At 37.3% G+C, this 21,740-nt stretch overlaps 1 protein-coding gene across 7 annotated transcripts in view; it reads left to right on the top strand.

Moving 5' to 3' along the window:
- Window positions 1-3,636, top strand: part of CYB5R4 (cytochrome b5 reductase 4) — a 105,589-nt gene extending 101,953 nt beyond the window's left edge. For all 7 annotated transcript variants that reach the window (XR_012433634.1, XR_012433635.1, XM_065543766.2 and 4 more), the window contains one exon: window positions 3,033-3,636. Coding sequence is in view for 5 of the 7 variants with exons in the window: in XM_065543766.2 (XP_065399838.1) it covers window positions 3,033-3,087 (55 nt within the window). In the remaining 2 variants the exon portion in view is untranslated. The remainder of the gene's footprint in view (window positions 1-3,032) is intronic.
- Window positions 3,637-21,740: the final 18,104 nt, after the last annotated feature.

The raw sequence follows: 21,740 nt of genomic DNA, 5'->3' as shown, positions 1-21,740 counted from the left end.
ATTTTTAATTAAATATATTTCTGTGTTTTAATGCTTTAAGAAAAATGTTCTTTTAGTTAAACTCTCTCAACTTTTTTCAAGTTTCTATGTAAACTTTTGCTCTTTTAAAGCTCTAGCAAAACTATTAAATTTACAATGAAAACTAACATTATACAGGTTGAATATAAAATTTTTAGGAAAAAAGGCTAAGAGCTGTACTGTCTTCTACTGTATTGCTTCTGCTATTTTAGAAATATCTCAGTGAGTACTTTATAGATTGCAGTATAATAATACTTTTAAATAATTAGAATCATTTTTGCATTTTTAAAATTGACCATAAACTTGGGGAGGCCAAGGCAGCTGGATCACCTGAGGTCAGGAGTTCGAGACCAGCCTGGCCAACATGGTGAAACCCCGTCTCTACTAAAAGTACAAAAATTGGCCGGGCATGGTGGTGGGCACCTGTAATCCCAGCTACTTGGGAGGCTGAGGCAGGAGGATCGCTTGAACCTAGGAGGCAGAGGTTGCAGTGAGCCGAGATCATGCCATTGCACTCCAGCCTGGGCACCAAGAGCGAAACTCCATCTCAAAAAAAAAAAATTGACCAGAACCTATATAGCTTTCTTTTCTCACTTTTACCTCAGAGCCAGTCTTTCAATGCTGTGCTAACTGGCTTACCCAGAGTTGCTCAGGAGTATTTATTAATCATTACATATGGATTCCTGCTATTACTCACTCCTGAACATACTACATAGAGTTGCATTTTGAGATGTAACTTGATTCAAATCAGTACTTAAAATTCATAGTAGCTACCCTTGTGACTTTCAGTTAGGACTCGTTTCTTTGGTTTCCTTATCCTCATCATCTTAATGGATATGGTATATTTTTCTTGATTGGCAATTATATGGGTTTCTTATTATAGTTTTTGCTGTTCTGAAAAATGAGTCTTTCTTGTAATGTCCACTCCTAGAGTTCTCCAAAGTTAATCTCATGTCTGCTACATAGATTATATTATAAATATAGCCATCCCAGACATATTCTCCATATTTGGTAAACATTTGTCAATTTGTATAGTATGATAACAGAGAAAGACTCAGAATACCTATTTTTAAAAAAATAGAGATAAGCTCCCAGTACTTTGGGAGGCTGAGGCGGGTGGATCACGAAGTCAGGAGATCGAGACCATCCTGGCTAACATGGTGAAACCCCGTCTCTACTAAAAATACAAAAAACTAGCCGGGCGTGGTGGCGGGCGCCTGTAGTCCCAGCTACTCAGAGGCTGAGGCAGGAGAATGGCGTAAACCCGGGAGGCGGAGCTTGCAGTGAGCCGAGATCGGGCCACTGCACTCCAGCCTGGGTGACACAGCGAGACTCCGTCTCAAAAAAAAAAAAAAAAAATAGAGATAAGCAGCTTATCATTACTTGGCCAATAATGGTTCTTTATCCACTAAATATGCACTTTATTACAGAGATTAGTAAAACAATCTCTCCTTTCAAGGACCACACTATCTAGTGGTAGAAACAGATGCACATACTGATAACTAAAGTATGACTCAGAACACCATAAATATCTTACTAGAGATAAAATCAAGATGTAATGGGAATTCTGGGAGAGATGGGTTACTTTTACCTAGCGATGTGTGTGTTGGAGAGACAGGAGCTGCATGGTCAAAAAAGTCATGTGCACTGCATGTGGACTAAAATCTAGCAGTCAAGAGAGATGGAGAAGGGGATAGTACAGGCAGAGAGAACTAGCAGATGCGTTAAGGGTGCAGATTTATACAAAAGCCTAGACTGGTTTGGCTCGGGTGAAGCTGCTTGCCTGGCAGAACAGGATAGAATGGTAGCGTGGGCCCAGACACTGAGAGGCTTTACTGCTGCACTGTGTTGGCCTCAACTCCTGTGCCCTACTGGCCCTTTGTGTGAGTATGTGTATCCCCTCTGGGAGCTGCCAGCTGGAGTTTAAATCCCAGGTCTACCACTTATAGGCATCTTACAATCATTTGCTGGGTGTCCTAGGGCAGTTCTTAACCTTTCTAAGTTTTAGTGCACTTGTCTGTAAAAATGAATAAATAATAATACATAAGTATGTGAAGTGCCTGGCAAAGTGACTACATATAATAGAGTAATTGGTAAAAAAGTAGTTATTGTACTATTTTCCTGGTTGAATAATATGCAATATTTCTACTTTTCCTGTTCAGTAGGGGGAGAATGAAGATAGAATAGTAGGGGAATCAATTCCTTTCTTTGAAAACTGGTGAATAAAGGGGGAAAAAATCAAACATTTATGCTCCTTTTGCTATATGAGCCATACTACTGAATAACCACATAATAAATCAGCAGACATTTTTCTTTATAGGATTCCTCAGCTGATTAATGAATAAAGAATGATAGAAGTAGAATATCACCAATTGCAGTGCTTAATTAACTAATGGATCTATACATAGATCATAATGGTACCTAGCATCCAAAAAGAGAGGCAACCATTTATTACATGCCTCCAGATAGAGGAACATTACCTATGAAATAGTCTTGTCAAAAAGATTTGAACCTGTGTCTGATCAAGCCTCTAGATCCATTTATTAAGTTATGGAAAATATGAGGATGTAGATACATATTATTAAGCAATACCACAGGGATGTAGAAAAATGAAGGTTTTAGGAGACTCAACAAATAAAAATCTGATTTTTGTCAACAAATAAATTGCAGGATGGAGTGGGGATCTGGGGGATCTTATAGATCAAAAGATGCCTGAAAGACTTATCAGCCAATCATAATGAGTAAATTTTAATTGGGTCCTGATTGAAACTATTTTTTATAATTATGGCATTTATGATATAGTTGAAAATTTGAGCACTGCTTAGATATTTCATGATATTTAGGAGTTACTAATCACTAATTTTTTAAGAAGTGATAGTGTTTTTTTATTAAACAAAACTGCATAGTAAGTGGGGAGAATGAAAAAGTATCATGATTATGGTGGTAAGCTGCTCTTATTCCTTCATTTTAAAACATTTTCCCTTAGAAACATGTGCTTTTTGTTTGTTTTTCAGGTTGCTGCAGGATCTCAACTTTTCCAAAAATGAGATCCATAGTTTTACAGCATAATGAAGAGCTGTCATTGTCCTTTATTCAACTAGTTTATCTAAATTTGTGATTGCTTAGGGTTTTTTAAGAGAACATTTTTGTACATAATGAAAGGTTAACTAGAATCCAGTCTTCAGTTTCTTAAATGAAATCAAATGTTCCTTCTGTATAGGTAACTTCTTGGCTTTCTTTTGTACCATAACTTATTTTACTACTGATATTTGACCTGGACAGTTAATCATGGCAACAAATACATACAGGATTCTTTGTTATGAATCACAAATTTCCTTGCCATTTAAATTATATCACTGTTCTACAATAAGCACTTGTGTTTTATGACATGATAAAGTAAATGATCACTTCGATCATGTTTCTATGCTGTAAAATGTCTTATTAGCAATACAGATTAAATTTTACATTGCACTGTTAACTCAGGAAATGATCATTTATGTCCTTGTTATTAATATTAAAACATAGAATGTTATAACTTATTAACTTATCCAAACATTTTTGTGTGTGTATATGGCACTGATGCAGAATAGAATAAAATTATACTTAAGTTCTTTTTAATCCTTGTGATAGAAATGTGGTTGAATGCAACAATATTGGGCCAGCGTCTTAAGGGGAATTTTAAAAGACAGCAATAAAATATATTAGAGACATGACACACATGCGTCTTTGGACTAGGTGTGTTAACAGAGCTTGAGAGAGGGAACCTTGACAGCTGTTTTTATTCTTAGCCAAAAACAAAGACGTTAGGAAAGAGAGTGAAAGTATAGCATCTAGTTCCACAGCCTAAAATTATTATTTGGTGCTTTGGAATGGGTTGAATTTTAATTCTTTTTTAGTCCATCTAAATCAGCTGGAAAAATGAGGAACATTCTGTCCTGAATGGTTCTTCCCCTGGTTGGCTGCTTTCTCCACAACTGGTGGTTCAGCAGGGAGCCCTCTTAGGTTCTTGTGTGTGGGCAACTTATTTTCTCTCTCTGCTGCTTTGTGCAACTGTCAAATACTTTCACAGATTCAGATCAGCAAAGGGTATGAAGAATAGTCATTGTGAGCTTTTCATGAGGAAACTGTTCAATGCATAGGTAGCTCCTGTATAAGCTAACTAGGATTTTTCAGTCTTAGTACAACTGCAATGTTTTCACAGAAATAGGAGATTGAAAGAATCTCCAATTTCTCTGTAAATGATTTTATAAATAGCTAAATTTTTACTGAATGAATAATATACCCAAGAGGAACACAATATTAATATTCCCCAAACTACAGACACCAGCTTGTGAAGCTTCCTATGTGCACATAGCTGGTTTGAACACTATCACTTTTCCCTGTGCCTCTGTCTTCTGTAGCCAATTCCACCATCATCATTATTCACAAAGACAGGAATCTAGCTGTCCTGGACTGGCAGTGTTCGCTGGTAGGTAACAAGAGCTTTTTCTAGCTTCATGCCTTCCCACTACTTATTTTTTTTCCAATCTAAGGGTGAGGTGATTTGGCTCTGTGTCCTCACCCAAATCTCATCTCAAATTGTAATTCCCACATGTCGAGGGAGGGTCCTGGTGGGAGGTGATTGGATCATGGGAGTGATTGCCCCCATGCTGTTCTTGTGATGGTGAGTTCTTATGAGATCTGATGGTTTAAAAGTGTGGCACTTCCTCCCCACCTCCTGCTGTCTTATGAAGAAGGTCCTTGCTGCTTCTTTGCTTTCTACCATAATTGTACGTTTCCTGAGGCCTCTCCCACCGTGTAGAACTGTGAGTCAGTTAAACCTCTTTTCTTCATAAACTACCCAGTCTCAGGTAGTTCTTTATAGCAGTGTGAAAATTGACTAATACAAAAAGAGACCATATACCACTTTTTTAAGTTCATTTGCGATGTATCAAATCTAATTCAGCCAACATCTTTCTCATCTTTTCTAAGCCTCTTCATTTTTCTCTCTCCAGTCCCAAGCAACAGAATCTCCTCTCTATTAATCGCTGTATGTAATACTTCCTCATTCCTCCTTTTATGTTTTATATTTTAAAACAAATCCATAAGTATCTCCTGGGTAATCTCCACTGACATGATTTTATCAACTTACATGTTAATTCCCAAATGGGAGTGACTAATTTGAGAATCAGCAGAGCTTCAGTTTTTAATATCCATTTACCTCCTCCTTACCACCCCACCGTCCACCTAGTAAGCCATTCTTGAACTATTAGGAATCAACATAAATATCCCCCTCTCCAGTCTGACTCTTCCATACCAGCTAACCCTGTCCTATCATCCCTCAGCTGGATTAGTACAGTAGCTTGATAATTCATCTTCATGCTGCAGTCCTGATCTCCTAAAATTCATTCTCCATTCTAGGGTATTCTAGAAGGACTTGGAGGAAAAAATCCCCTAAGTAGAACCTCAGTCTTCCAATTAATGCAACCAAATACTGAGGAGCACAGATAGAAGTATAGTTTATCACTGTTATTCTCAAGCAAATAACTAAAAGACTCCTACATCACATATTTGCAATGAAGAAAAAGAATTATGCTCAAAGTCACATTTGCTTGCAAATTCTGCTTTTTTAAAAAAAAAAAAGTTTACATATTAATTTTCTATTACTGCTAGATCAAATTACTACAAACTTAGTAGCTTAAAACAACACCCATTTATTATCTCACAGTTCCGTGGCACAGAAATCTAGGTACAATATGGTTCAACTGGGTCCCCTGCTTAAAGCCTCACAAGGCTGAAATCAGATTGTCAACTGAGCTGGGCTCTTAGCTAGAGACTGTAAGGGGAAGTCCCTAGATAAGAGTTCTTTCAACTTCATTTAGGTTGGTGGTAGATTTCAGTTCAGTTCCTTGCAGTTGTAAGACTGAGTTCCCCATTTCCTTGCTGGCTGTTAGCTGTGGGCTAGTCTTTGTTTCTAGAATCTGCCCACATTCCTTCTCATACTTTCTGTGTGGCCCTCTTCAGCATTAGTAGATGAATCTCATGCTTTCAATCTCTCTGAATTCCCCTGTGGGCCTCTTCAGCATTGGTAGATGAATCTCATGCTTTCAATCTCTCTGAATTCCCCTTCTGCCATATCTTTCTTGCCCTAGCGAGAGTTCACTGCTTTTAAGATCTCATATGGTTAGATCGGACCCACCCAGATATCCAGGGTAATCTTCCTATTTTAAAAATCTATAATCTTAATTATAGCTGGAAAGTCCCTTTTCCTATATAATATATTCAAAGGTTGCAGGTATTTGGGTGTTGACATCTTTGATGGGCACATTTTGTCTACCACAAGCTATAGAAAGAACAGAGAAATTTGTCCAAGATAAGATGATCAGGTTTTGTCTAGATAGGGGCCCTTGCTATGGTCTCTCAGTTTTTACGTTAATGTGATAGAACATGAGAGGAGCCTTGATACCCCCAAAGAGTCAACTTCTTTATGCTGGCAAAGGCATGGGTGCAACCTGCTCTGTGATCTACTTCTGAAGGACGCAAGCTTGTCCTGAATGAGGTTGGGACTGAGTCTGTTAACAGACCCCCATTTTTGGCAGAAAAAACATTCTGTATGGTCTACAGTATTTAAAATTGTGGCAAATAAATTATAAAGGAAAAATGAAATTTCAACTAGTTACAGTCTCTTGGTGTCTTTCAACATTGGTTTTATTGTGAAGTCATCTTCACCCAGCATTGCAAATTTAGCAGACCTCAAAACAGAATGCCAGAGTGATCTTAAAATTCAAAAATGAGTTTGCTTTCTTTGTTAAAGTTCTCTTGATGCATAGCCCCCATTCATGGAATGGAGGAGTTATCTTGGGTGCAGCATTATACATAGAGTTAAAATGTGGAAACCCAAACAACCTGATATGGTTTGGCTCTGTGTCCCCACCCAAATCTCATCTTGAATTGTACTCTCATAATTCCCACATGTTGTGGGAGGGACCCAGTGGGAGATAATCTGAATCATGGGGGCAGTTTCCCTCATACTGTTCTCATGGTAGTGAATAACTCTCACGAGACCTGGTGGTTTTATCAGAGGTTTCTGCTTTTGCGTCTTACTCATTTTCTCTTGCGGCCAGCATGTAAGATGTGCCTTTCACCTCCTGCCATGTTTCTGAGGCCTCCCCAGCCATGTGGAACTGTAAGTCCAATTAAACCTCTTTTTCTTCCCGGTCTCAGGTAAGTCTTTATCAGCAGCGTGAAAATGAACTAATACAGTAAATTGGTACCAGTAGAGTAGGGTGTTGCTGAAAAGATACTGGGAAATGTGGAAGCAACTTTGGAACTTGGTAACAGGCAGAGATTGAAACAGTTTGGAGGGCTCAGAAGAAGACAGGAAAATAGGAAAGTTTGCAACTTCCTCAAGACTTGTTGAATGGCTTTGACAAAAATACTGATAATTATATGGACAATGAAATCTAGGCTGAGGTGGTCTCAGGTGGAGATGAGGAACCTATTGAGAACTGGAGCAAAGGTGACTCTTGTTATGTTTTAGCAAAGAGACTGGTGGCATTTTGCCCCTGCCCTGGAGATTTGTGGAACTTTGAACTTGAGAGAGATGATTTAGGGTATCTGGTGGAAGAAATTTCTAAGCAGCAAAGCATTCAAGAGGTGACTCAAGTGTTATTAAAGGCATTCAGTTTTAAAAGGGAAGCAGAGCATTAAAGTTCAGAAAATTAGCAGCTTGACAATGCGATAAAAAAGAAAATCCCATTTTCTGAGGAGAAATTCAAGCTGGCTGTAGATATTTGCGTAAGTCACAAGAAGCTGAATGTTAATTTCCAAAACAATGGGAAAAATGTCTCCAGGGCATGTCAGAGATGTTTGTGGCAGCCTCTCCTATGGCAGACCTGGAGATCTAGGAGGAAAAAATGGTTTCGTGTGCAGGGCCCAGGGTCCTTGTGCTGTGTGCAGTCTAAGGACTTGGTGCCCTGTTTCCTAGCCACTCCAGCCATGACTTAAAGAGGCCAACATAAAGCTCGGGCCATGGCTTCAGAGGGTGAAAGCCTTAAGCCTTGGCAACTTCCATGTGATGCTGAGCGTGCAGATGCACAAAAGTCAAGAATTGGGGTTTGGGAACCTCTGCCTAGATTTCAGAAGACACATGGAAATGCCCGGATGTCCAGGCAGAAGTTTGCTGCAGGGGCAGGGCTGTCATGGAGAACCTCTTCTAGGGCAGTGCAGAAGGGAAATGTGGGGTTGGAGCCCCCACACAGAGTCCCTACTGGGACACCGCCTAGTGGAGCTGTGAGAAGAGGACCACCATCCTCCAGACCCCAGAATGGCAGATCAACTTACAGCTTGTACCAGGTGACTGGAAAAGCTGCAGACACTCAACACTAGCCCATGAAAGCAGCCAGGATGGAGGCTGTACCCTGAAAGCCACAGGGCCAGAGCTGTCCAAGACCATGAGAACCCACCTCTTGCATCAGTGTGACCTGAATGTGAGACCTGGAGTCAAAGGAGATCATTTTGGAGCTTTAAAATGTTACTGCCCTGCTGGATTTTGGACTTGCATGGGCCCTGTAACCCCTTTGTTTTGGCCAATTTCTCCCATTTGGAATGGCTGTATTTACCCGATACCTGTACCCTCATTGTATGTAGGAAGTAACTAGCTTGCCTTTGATTTCACAGGCTCATAGGTGGAAGGGACTTGCCTTGTCTCAGATGATACTTTTGAACTATGGACTTTTGGATTAAAGGTGAAATGAGTTAAGACTTTGGAGTACTGTTGGGAATGCATGATTGATTTTGAAATGTGAGGACATAAGATTTGGAGGGGCCAGGAGTAGGATGATATGGTTTGGCTCTGTGTACCCACCCAAATTTCATTTTGTATTGTATTCCCATAATTCCCATGTGTTATAGGAGGAACCTGGTGGGAAATAATTTGAATCATGGGAGTGGTTTCCCCTCTACTGTTCTCATGGTAGAGAATAAGCCTCATGAAATTTGATGGTTTTATCAGGGGGTTCCGATTTTGCATCTTACTCATTTTCTCTTGCTGCCACCCTGTAAGAAGTATCTTTAACCTACCGCCATGATTCTGAGGCCTCCCCAGCCATGTGGAACTGTAAGTCCAATTAAACCTCTTTTTCTTCCCAGTCTTGGGTATGTCTTTATCAGCAGTGATTCTGTTCCTATGAAATATCTAGAACAGGCAAATCTATGAGACATAAAGTAATTAAGTGGTTGCTCAGGGGATACAGCTCAGGGGATTCTGTTCCTATGAAATATCTAGAACAGGCAAATCTATGAGACATAAAGTAATTAAGTGGTTGCTCAGGGGATACAGCAGTAGGGGATGATAACTAAAGGGTTGGGAGGGTGTTTTTGAAATGCTAAAATATTCTAAAGTTGATTGTGGTTATGGTTGCACATACTTATGAATATACCTAAAAACATTGAATTGTACATTTTAAGTAGGGGAATTGTATCTAATTTGAACCATATCTCAGTAATGATATAAAAATGTTTTTGGATACTAAGACCAAACTAGAAAGAACACAAGAGCAAATACATATTAGATAAGAAGAAAAGAGTAAGAAGAATGTAAATATTTTAAAAAATAAAAAGGAGGCCTGTGTGCAGTGGCTTATGCCTGTAATCCCAGCACTTTGGGAGGCTGAGGCGGGTGGATCACCTGAGGTCGGGAGTTTTGAGACCTGCGTGACCAACATGGAGAAACCCCATCTCTACTAAAAATACAAAATTATCCAGGCGTGGTGGCATATGCCTGTAATCCCTGCTACTTGGGAGGCTGAGGCAAGATAATTGCCTGAACCTGGGAGGCGGAGGTTGCAGTGAGCCAAGATTGCACCATTGCACTCCCACCTGGGCAACAAGAGCAAAACTACATCTTAAAAAATAAAACAAATAAAAAGGATTCTAGATGAAGTGGTAAATAGTGAAGATAAGAATATCCAACATATGAACAATAGTAGTCCTTGAAGACAAAAATCAAAGGAAAAGAATACTAAAAACTCTACTTAATGAAAAATCCTGAAATTAACAAAAAAAAAATTGAAATTAATGTTGAAAGAGCACCAAAGAGTATTCATCCAAAAAGACCAACGTTAATATAAATTTTAGTAAAATTACTGAACCATAAAAAGCAAATGCCTTTAGTTATCTAAACAAAAACTACTCAAAAAGGGAAAGAAAATTAGATAATCACCAGACTTTTCAACAGCATTCCCTTATGCCTTAAGAAAGTGTTATACCACATTTGATTCCTGATGGAAAAAAAAATGTGAGCCAAGGATTTTACACCCAACAAAACTTAATTGTGAATATAAAGGCATAAACCAGTATAGAATGTGAAAACTTGGGAAATAATTGTTTTCCAAAGCCTTTCCTAAGGAGTCTACAAAAGAACAAGCTTTAAACAACCAGAAAGACTAGAGAGTCATCAATAAAAGGATTGGTGGAGAACATTTAAACTTGTAGAACTAAAACAAAATAAGGGTTAAAAAAGAAAGTATAGATATATGCTAAACTATTTCAGTAGTTTTAGCAGTGGTTGTATTAGTATTGTTATACTGAAGATGTGAAATAATGCGAACACATAATAAAAAATGTCATCTAGTCTTCAATCTCTCTGTATTTTCCATTTAAATATTTCTGGGGTGAAGTGGATTAAAATTAGCTCTGCTGATCAAACTATTATTAAGCTTTGAGAAGAATTTTCACTAAGTTAAACTCCTAGAGAACTGGGCTGTGAGATGGAATCAAAGGTTCACAATACTACCTCCCTCATGGTTTAGTCAGACCACACAAGATCTTTCCTATTTTTTTGTTTTTCTTAGAGTTTCACCCTTTCTGCCCAGGCTGGAGTGCAATGGCATAATCTCGGTTCACTGCAACCTCTGCCTCCTGGGTTCAAGTGATTCTCCTGCCTCAGTCTCCTGAGTAGCTGGGATTACAGGCATGCACCATGATGCCCAGCTAATTTTATATTTTAGTAGAGACAGGATTTCACCATGTTGGCCAGGCTGATCTCGAACTCCTGACCTCAGGTGATCCATCCACCTCAGCTTCCCAAAGTGCTGGGATTATGGGCATGAGCCACCACGCCAGGCCACAAGATCTTTCCAAAGGAGAAAATGGCAATTTCACTCTTCTTTGTAAGACTGATTTTTAAGGCAATCACAGTTTCTGTCCTATCCACTAGTACTTCACTCTGCACCTAAAGATTGTTAACTCCCCAAAATAATTATATATGAACCAGGTGGAAGACTATCAGAAGCAACATGAGTCCTGGAAGGTGTCATTTCCTTAAGTAAAGTTCTATGAGGGGAAACCGGAACAAGAGGGTTATTAGCAGTTTATGCTAAGCGTTTATAACATTCATGCTTTCAGGGTTTTTTTAGAATGTGAGAAAACCAGGCTTGAGAAAATCATATCTTAGATAATCCATGCTAGGAAAAAAACAAGTAAACACTGGGAATTTAATTACGAGTTGTACACATGACCCATCTAGGTATACATCTGAAAAGGAATTAGAACAGCACCCAAACAGGCAAAGAATAGGGCCAAAGACAGTTTATATACCTGTCTGTTGAGAAGATCAGGGCGAGGTTACTCCTCATTCAAAACAGCAAATTTTAAAAATCCAAAATAAGATTTATTCTAGCATAATACAAACATATAAGGAAAGGAGGAATATCATTCCAAGGATCCTAGAGGAAGAGCAAAGCTGTTCTCATTGGTTTTAATTTGCACTTGTCTGATGTCTAACCAAGTTGAACATGTTAACACTTGCTCATTGGCTATTGGTATATTGTCTTCTGTAGGATATCTGTTTAATATTTTGCCCATTTTTAATTGGGTTGTTTTTATATTGAGTTGTAAGCTTTATGTATTCTGGATACAAGACCTTGGTCAGATATGTTTTGTGAACATTTTATTCGAATTTGTGATAAATCTTACATGCATTTTTGCAGTTGTTATTGCTTAGTTCAAGAATAAGCTTAGAGAAATATGTCAATTTAAGTTTGACCAAAATAAAAATGTAAAATAAGTAATAGTACATGCAGCAACTGTGAAGTTGATGTGTGAATAACTGAAACAAGGAAGAACTCCAATGGCAGAATGGGGAGAACTTTTGGAGCAGATAGACCTGAAAGGTAAGCAATTAATGACAAACAGGGCCATGATGAGACACCTTCAAGTTTCGTCCAATAATATACACATTAAATCATGCAAGTCATAATTCTAGCCATGAAGGCAAAGAACATACAGACATTGCATAAGCTTGGCTAGGTTAGGAGAAACAAACCACTTACATGTTGTAGTACATTTTGTTCATTGCTTTATAAACCAAAAAGTATCTGAGACAGGTCTCAATCAATTTATAAGTTTATTTTGCCAAGGTTAAGGACATGCCCAGAAGAAAAAAAACACAAAGTCACAGAAACAGTCTGTGGTCTGTGCCTTTCTCCAAAGATGAATTTAAAAGCTTAAATATTTAAAGGGAGAAAGTGGGCTGCAGGGGAAAAAGGGAAGGGATAGTAATCCCCTTGTTGCAAGAGAAAAGGAACAGGTAGGGGAATAGTCAATTATGTATTCATCTCATGCTCAGTAAATCAGCACTTTACCTAAGATAAGGTGAACACAGAGTAGCTATTTGGAGATATTTATCCTTTTATATGTAGCTATTTGCTTAGGAACAAAAGGAAAGGTAGCATCTTGCATGACACAGCTTTCAGCTTAATTTTTTCCTTTTGGCATAGTGAATTGGGGTCCAAGTTTTTCTTTTCCTTTCACATTTATCCCCCTTTTCATTTTAAAATCTTTCAGAGAAGGCATTTTAAAAGAACTGATTCTCTGGTCTTGGCTTTTGCCTGATCTTTTATGACTATGACAGTTTATTCCTAGATGGATAGGTCCCATGTTGTTAGGCAAGCTCATTTTTAGTAGGTTGTGAAATCCCACATCCCATGAAGTAGAATTAGGGGGAGTAAGGGAGAAAGAGAACAGAGAAAAAAGGAGGAAATGAGAAACAAAAAAGGGAGAACAATCCTAGAAAACTGATATAGGCATATTACCCTGAAGTCCATGTATCAGTAGGCAGGTATGAAAATGGTTTATGTACATAAATACGTTGCTATTATTTTCCATTGAAGTTTAAGTTGTCTAGCTTCAGTTCACAGGGCTTTAAGAAAAGTACAGCTTAATTTTTTTTTTATCTGTGCCCACAGATACCTGAATGAATTTGGTTAATTCCTCCCTTTTTGAGGTCCCAAGAAAACTTGGGGTTCCTGGACCTGTCAGAAAGTGACATTCCTTACTTACCAGAAGTTAGAACCCCATAAAGGACAAGATATGAGGACAGCTTTTCCAAGGGGCTTTTATCAGTTCCATAAGTCAGCCTCATTTTCTCAAGGCCATCTGAAACTATGTCATTCCAGTCAAAATCTCCATAAAATAACCATGTGTCCCATTGTGTCTGGTTATGAAATAAATTCTTATTGAACTTATGCAAATAACTATATTGCCATAAGTTAAGAATACTCACAAATAGTTTCCAAATGTTTGAGGAATTAGGTAGAAAGAAATTATGTTTTAAATCTTGCTTATTAGAGTATACTTTACTCAATTTTTGAAAGCTATAAATAGCTTAAAAGAAGAGAAAGTTTTCTTGACTCTGACAAAACAAAAAGAATCAGCAAATGTTTTAAACAAGTTATAAAATAGTATTTCAGTATCTATTCAGTTCTGTTCTGCTTGATATTGGATCAGTAAACTTCTTGAATACATTCAGCTCTCCATAAAAGTTCTGGAAGTTTTTCACTCTATTCCAATGGCACAATTTCTTTTTTTATCTTTTTTTTTTTTAAGACAGAATTTCACTTGTTGCCCAGATGGGAGTGCAATGGCATGATCTCAGCTCACTGCAACCTCCACCTCCTGGGTTCAAGTGATTCTCCTGCCTCAGCCTCCTTAGTAGCTGGGATTACAGGGGCCCACCACCATGCATGGCTAATTTTTTGTATATTTAGTAGAGACAAGATTTCACCATGTTGGCCAGGCTGGTCTTGAACTCCTAACCTCAGGTGATCCACCCGCCTTGGCCTCCCAAAGTGCTGGGATTACAGGCATGACCCACCATTCCTGGCCCAATGGCACAATTTCTAAATTTATCAGAAACCTATATTTAAGAATACTCCTTAAATACACCATTTCATATCTGGCAATACTTCCTGTATGATTTGATTATACCAAGTAAGCCAAATATGTCTCTTTTGGACTTCAGGGGACCTAATATCAAAAAAGTAATGAGGTCAAAAAGATTGAATTTAGAATTTGATTTTGGAATGTTTTTCAAAAAACAAAAGTTTAAAACACTTGATATCACAAAATAGGATCACAGGTCATTGTAAAATAAGTCATTTAGCCAAAGTGATAATTGAAAGATTTGGAAAAAAAAAAGAAGCAAAAACTTTTAGAGAGAGGAAACTTACTTTCCCAAATTATAAGCCATAAGAAAGACAGCATGAGGCCAATTAAATCTGTCTGTCAAATCTTATAAAAAAATCTATGAAGCTTTAACCATCTTGACCATAATATATAATTTCTATAAACATTTTTATAACCTTTGTTTTTTATTAAAAAGTCAGTTGTCAGTTAATGCTCCAAGAAAACCCTGTTAATCTGACACAGGTGCCCAGATGCTGATCTTTCATCAGTGTGCCTTTGATATTAATGTTTAATTCATAGAGAAACTCTGAACTAATGTTATCTCTCAAAATTGGCCCTTACAATCTCACACACCCACCACTTCTGTGATAGTCCCTGGGCCTAAAGGGGTTGAATAGTTTTCATTTATGGCGCTGTATATCACGAATGTACTTTATTTGATTGCCATCTTCTCTCAAGTCTGAAGATGATAATTTAACAGCTGTCACTGTTTAAGATTTAGCAGAACTTGGTGTCCTTTTTAGATCTGGGAGTGAAAGCCCTATAACTTAACAGCATGAGGACTTTAAAAGCAATACAGAAAGTTATATGGATGTAATAAACTTATTTTTTAATCTCAATTTTCTAGGCAAATAAAAAATTTACTAACAATGACATAGGAATTATTTCAATAAAACATAAAATCTGTTAGGTTGGTTACCAAAAGGAAAAAAAAAAAAAAAGAACTTCTGCAGTGTGATTGCTTTTCATTATGGGGAGTCCATTTGGATAATCTGCAAGTCAAAATGAATGAAGATGGTACTTGAATTAGTTAGACATAGGAAGAGTGTATCCTGGGTCATAAGTGAAAGTTTTTGATTTCATAAAGTCAAGAGCCCAGAATGTTATGTTGGAAGAAAACATTTCCTTTAGAACTTTAAGATAAAATGTTTTTAGCATCAGGCCACAACATCAGTTAGAACCTAAGGAAAAAAGGTTACAGGAGCTGATGAAAGAGTTGAAGAAGAAAGTTATTATCTCAGGCCTTCTCAAAGGGTAAACAAAGCTAAACACCAAGAGATGCAATAAAAGTTTAACTTTTGGGTTTAAAAAATTAAAATCTCTTGTAATTTTATTAAAAATAAATCAGTACTTTTTAATATCTTTTATTAAGAGTAAATCAATTTCCTTTTAATTATAGCCAACTTGATCACATAGGTTTTTTTCATAAATTCTGTTTTTACAAACCCTATTACAATTTACACAAACCATTTATGACATGCTTGGACTTCCTATATTATCCTAAGCATTTTTTTTTTCTTAAGTAACCAGGCATTTTATTTTAGGGCAAAAAATTTATAATACAAAATTGTTTCTCATGTAAAATTATATTCCTTTTAATATTCCTTACCAAAAATACCTCTTTATATTTCCAACTTTCTTGACATCTCTCTTAATGATTTCTTTTACGTTGTTTTATAAATAATCTTTAAATAACCTTTGAAGTAGACAAAAATTATTTTTTAATAAGAACACGTTATTTTTTAGAAAAATGTTTTCCTATAATTTTTAAAAAATATTGGAAATGACCCATTTAATTAATACTTATTGTTAATTTAACTTCAAATTCTAAACTATATGTTTTTTGTAAGCATTTATTCCATTATACTTACCTAATCAATTAATTTCTTAATAGCTTACCTGGGTTCGTTATGAACACTATGATAATCATCATTTAAAGTTATTTCCCTTATCCATTTTTGTAGCCTATGGATTTCAGGTGTTTACCTAAGTAAGAACCTTAAGGTTAAATAAATGGGTGGTGCAGGAGTTGCCAATAATTCAAGATTTAACTGTTTTAGTTAAACCAATTGAAACCAGCCTTGTTGTCTGGGGTGTCACCCAAAGTTCTTGGTCTCATGTCTGAGGAAATCAAAGACCCGGACACTCCAAAGGTGAAGTTAGAGCAGAATTTTAATAAGCAAAAGGAAGAAAGCTCTCTGGTACCAAGAGGGGTCCTAGAAAAATGGGTTGCCATTTTACGGTGAAATGCAAAGGTTTTTATAGACAAACTGGTGGGGAGGTGTGTTTCATTTATATAGTGCACAAAAAGAAAAAAACAGGAGTAGGTGTATCATTTGCATAAGGCACAAATTTCTGACAGTCTTCACCCCAACCTTTCTAGTGCACATGTGGGCTCCTTAGCCTGAGTTACTCCATGTCGTTTATCTCTTCCTACTGTGTATGTTTGAAAAAAAAAAAAAAGAGAGAGGGTCATAACCCTCCATGGTGGATGTGCCTGGTCCAGGGTTGCTCTTCTTATCAGTGCTGCTTTAGGCACTCCCCCTGTGCAAGCCGCCTTGTCTAGAGTATTTCAAAGAAGGGAGAGGAATGTGCTCTACTGGGGCTCAATATGTATCAGCAAAACTTGCAGATCACACACAAGGTCCCATTCTGTGTTAGAACTTGCCTGCGTTATCTGTATTTGCAGCCTTATCTTTCAGGCTGCTCTTTGCTAAAAGAGAAATGACTTATTGGGCTGCTTTTTGTTAGAAGAGAAGCTGCTTTTTGTTAGAAGAGAACTCTACTGAGGACTCTTGTCCTAACTATCTGCCTAGTTGATTTCTTTCTCTCTTCTCTCACAGTAATATTAAATTTCTTATTTATCATAAAATTACACAAGATAAAATTCTCTTTTGGGCTGCATTTACAGCTTTATAACTCATGCCAAATCTTGACACCTCATAATATTTAGCAGAGATAAATAGAACACTTCCTAGCCAATAAATCTAAACAATAATGTAGGCTGACAATTCTGAAGACATTTCTAATTTGATTTTACCAATAACTTTAAAGCCAGCTTCTTTATTAACAATTTACTTATGTCACGTGAACTTGCAAAGCATTTTGGCTCATTCACTTAATTCCTGAGTAGTCCTTTATTTCTAATCCAATTTACTACCTTGTGGCCACAACATGTAACAAAACACATGTATGTACACCTTAACTCACCTAAGCACACATACACATATGTACAGATAAACACATCTAAGCACATATACATACTCATACAAATAAACATCCTATAGCTTTTACTTCAGAACTCTACCCATGAGATATTAATACAGACTTACCAGTTTACCACAAAATGGCTGGATGCAAATAGTGGTTTTTGTCTCAACACCAGTAGAAAGGTCCTTTAAACTGGAAAAAAAAAAAGTACCGTTTCTTAAGCAAAAATCACATCCTCGTTGTTTTTTTACAAACTTCACCAAAACCACATCTTATTCTCCTGCTGTTCTAACTCTCAGTAACCCTAATTCCCAGGGAAAACATAGGATTACTTAATTTGACATAACATGACCTTAAGATTTTAAATTGCTGGAGAAAATTTTGAGACTAAATTAACCAAATTAATCTTACCAAAGATTACTAAAGTCATGTGAACTGAAAAGCCTCTGAGCTAGCTTCTATTAGTACAACAAATGTTTACTTTTCTTTAAACCAACTAATTAAATGTCTTTCATATAATTGGTACTGAAATATTATTTTCACATGACACATATGAACATATAGACATAACAGACTCAGAGGCAGATCTTATAGATTTAAAATTTTTCATTTGCCTGTATTCAAAAATTTTCTCTTCCCTACTTTAGACTATTAACCTCTTCATTATCTGTTCCATGTCCTAAATAATTGTTAACTAGGTAACTCTAAATTTACATCTCCAAAGATGTGAATTAGGTGAAACAAGGTAGAAAATGTACATCTCAAAGGCACAGAATTAGATCTAAACAAAGACCAGTTTCGTTATGTAAACTTTAAGCTATTGTCTTACCCCTAGTTAAAGTTCCTAATGGCTTAGGTGCAGAGACAGAGATGCCCTTACAAAATGGAAATTTCCTTTAAAGATATAAATTTCCATTACAAAGAATTTTATTAAAGTGATTTGGTTTGATAGGTGGTATTTCCAACTTAGCTGCTTAATTAGATTACTGGCTTTAGGGTGGAGGCCTTTAAGAAATGGGGTGAAGAAAGTATACAGGATTTTCTTATCTAAACATTAAAAACAGAAAGAGTAGTCCTCCCCTGTAGTAATGACCATTTCCTGTAAACTGCCCTCAGCCACCCCTAACATTGTAGCTCTCATGCGGCATTATACACACCAAAGGCAAATACTCTCACAGTACAAGGCAATCTCTGGTACTCCCAAAAGACAAAGAAACCAGGTTATGCAATACAAGAAAGAAGAGCTTTAGACCTGAGAAGAATCAGCACATGACTCTTGAAACTCCACAGTGAAAGCAAACAGCTCAAAAAGGGGTGATTGGTACCTTAATTCTGAGTTATTTAAGGGGTCTGAGTCATTAGAAGTCTTCTCTTTTTTTTTTCACTTGGTACTGAAGATGGCAAAAGGAGGAGATGTTAGATATGAGTTCTAAATTTCTTTTCAAATAATCAATATGTCAGTATGTTCAATTATTTGCCTTCAACTTTTAAACTTAACTTCCTCCTAAAGCAATCTTTTTCGATTACCTGCTCTACCCTGACTCATTTCAATCACCTGCTCCACCCTGACTCATTCTGATTACCTGCTACCTGTTCCACCCTGACTCATTCTCCACCCTGCAGAACCACTTTTCCCGCCAAACCACTCAACCCCCCCCCCCCCGCCCCCCGCCCCGTCACGCTCTTTAAATTAGCCAATTGGAATTAGTTTATCCTGTGCAGTCTAACCCTAGCCAATAGGGGAACGACACAGCAGCAGGGGCTACGTGCATCAGGGATAAGAACCCCTTCCTCTCCCTTGTCCAACTGTGCCTCACCATTGCTCCATCTGTAAGGGCACACTCTTCTATAGGAGTACCTTGTCTTGCTGAGAATTAAAAAGAAAATGTTATATTCGAGTGCTATTTCTTTTGTGGCACCAAAACTTTATTTATAACAACAAATAGAGTAGAAGATAAGTAAATGAGAGGACAATTTTTAAAGAAAGGAAGTTAACAGAGAAACCGCGTGCCTCTTTTTTCTTTTTTGCAGCTGCATGGAATTTTAGTGAATCCAGAGGCCTTGTTCCCCATAATTTGGAATTCTCATTCAAATGTGACCAAGTCAGGTAGAGTTAATCAAATCTGATGGAAGAAGACCAAAATAATAAAACAAATATGATTACTGAGGACTTTTAATGGTAAGGAGAAATTAAGACCAGTTACTTGTTAATCTTAACTTTCAGTCACTAAAGAGAATTTTCAAGACAAAAATCCAATTGAGCTACTTACCTAGGAATAAGCGCAGGTTGAACACGGCTCTCCACCATCTATGAGGCAGGAAAAAACTCGTTCTACTGTTGGAATGGAGCAGAAACTCCAGAAAGGAGTTGCTGGCCCTCCATCATCATGGAAACAGGAAAACTAACCTTCCTTGTTGGAAGTGAGTAAAACTCCAGGAAAGGAATTATAAAGCAAAATGAACCTTAGACCTCAGCCAAATTTGGGGAGAGGAATGATTCTCTGAAGGGATCTCCCAGATCTCAGCAAATTGTATTATGGTTTGAGCAATAAAGATAGACCAAGCTGGTACTAAGCAAGGATAGATTTGTCAACGATCAAGCCACCTCGTCTCTTCCACTGGCCACCAGTTTATAAACCAAAGAATATCCTGACAGGTCTCAATCAATTCAGAAGTTTATTTTGCCAAGGTTAAAGACATGCCTGGAAGAAAATAACATGGACCCACAGGAACAGTCTGTGGTCTGAGTCTTTCTCCAAAGATAAATTTGAGGGCTTCAATATTTAAAGGGAAAATGTAGGCTGGAGGGGAGAGAGGTAGGGCATAGAATCCCCAAGTTGTAAGAGAAAAGGAGCAGGTACAGGAATAGTCAATTATGTATTCATCTCTTGCTCAATAAATTGGCACTTTATGTAAGATAAGCAACCTCTGGAGATATTTAACTTTTTCTCTCTAGCTATCTGCTTAGGAACAAAAGGAAAGGCAGCTTCTTGCATGACTCAGCTTTCAGCTTCATTTGTTCCTTTTGGCATAATGAATTGGGGTCCCAAGTTATTTTTCTTTCACATCTTTATATCAACTGGGAACTTGGAAGTAAAGCTAAAAATGTGTTGGCAACTTTCTTTTTCAAATTCAGAGTTTATGTTCTGACACAGAATTTTCTGATTAGCCCTCTTAAGCCATGGTGATTGGAACAGCAAGGGAACTGTTTTTATTGTAGTGTCTACATCTACACAGTCAGCCTGTGTAGATGTCCTTAAAATAAGCAAGAAAAGCAGACGGAGATGAAATTGGAGAGAGGGAGAGAGAGAGAGAGAGGGAGGGGGAGAGAGAGAGAGAATGCTGCATTACAATTCTATTTCCTCATTTAAAACATGCTGAGAAAAGCAGTTATTTGTGCTCTGCAGTTGCTCTTTAAACATGTGTAAAGGAAAAGCCTGAAATTTTTAGTAAAATACATCCAAGTGTTTGTTATGCTGAGGGTTTCCACATTCTGAGCAAGTTATTTTATTTATACAAGAATTGTCACAGGCAATTCTCAGAATAGCCACCTACTTGAGGAAAAAAATCACAGAAAATCATTACACAACATCTAGGTTTTGTTACATTTCATATATTTTGTGGTATTTTTAAATATACATACTTGTCATATTTTAAAATATTGAATTTATTATTCTAAACTGAGGTGGAAATTCTGCACAATAAACCATTAGAAGAAAGTACGCTCTCCCTCAACTAGTTAGGAAATGGCAAAGGAAACCAAAGACAGGGTTTCCTGCACTCAAGGTAGTTTCAGGAAGAGTACAGATTCAAAAGTACTACGAGAAAGTGCCACCTGTGCACTCAGTAATGAAACACTGGAGCTCTGTCCTATTGTGCCAGAATGACTCTCTCAGATAACTACCAGTTCCCTCAAGCCCCAACATACAAGCTTGGGCTGCAGAGGAAGGCCTTACATTTGCGCAAGAGGTGTTCTGTGAGATGTAGAGCAACATTCTTGGAGGTGTGGTCACACCTAAATATTCTATTTTTTGTTCTCTTGGCCAATAATAATGGCTCATGTTTCTATAGTGCTTTTCTTTTTCTAATTTTTAATTTTTATGGGTACATAGTAGGTATACATATTTATGGGATATATGGAATATTTTGGTACAGGCATACAATATGTAATCATCCCCTTAGGGTAAATGGAATACCTGTCACTTCCAGCATTTATCCTTTGTGTTACAAACAATTTCATTACACTCTTATTTTTAAATGTACAATTATTATTGACTGTAGTAACC

This window comes from Macaca fascicularis, chromosome 4 (assembly GCF_037993035.2).
Source record: "Macaca fascicularis isolate 582-1 chromosome 4, T2T-MFA8v1.1".
Lineage (NCBI taxonomy): Eukaryota > Metazoa > Chordata > Mammalia > Primates > Cercopithecidae > Macaca > Macaca fascicularis.
This window is presented reverse-complemented; position numbering and strand designations above follow the sequence as displayed.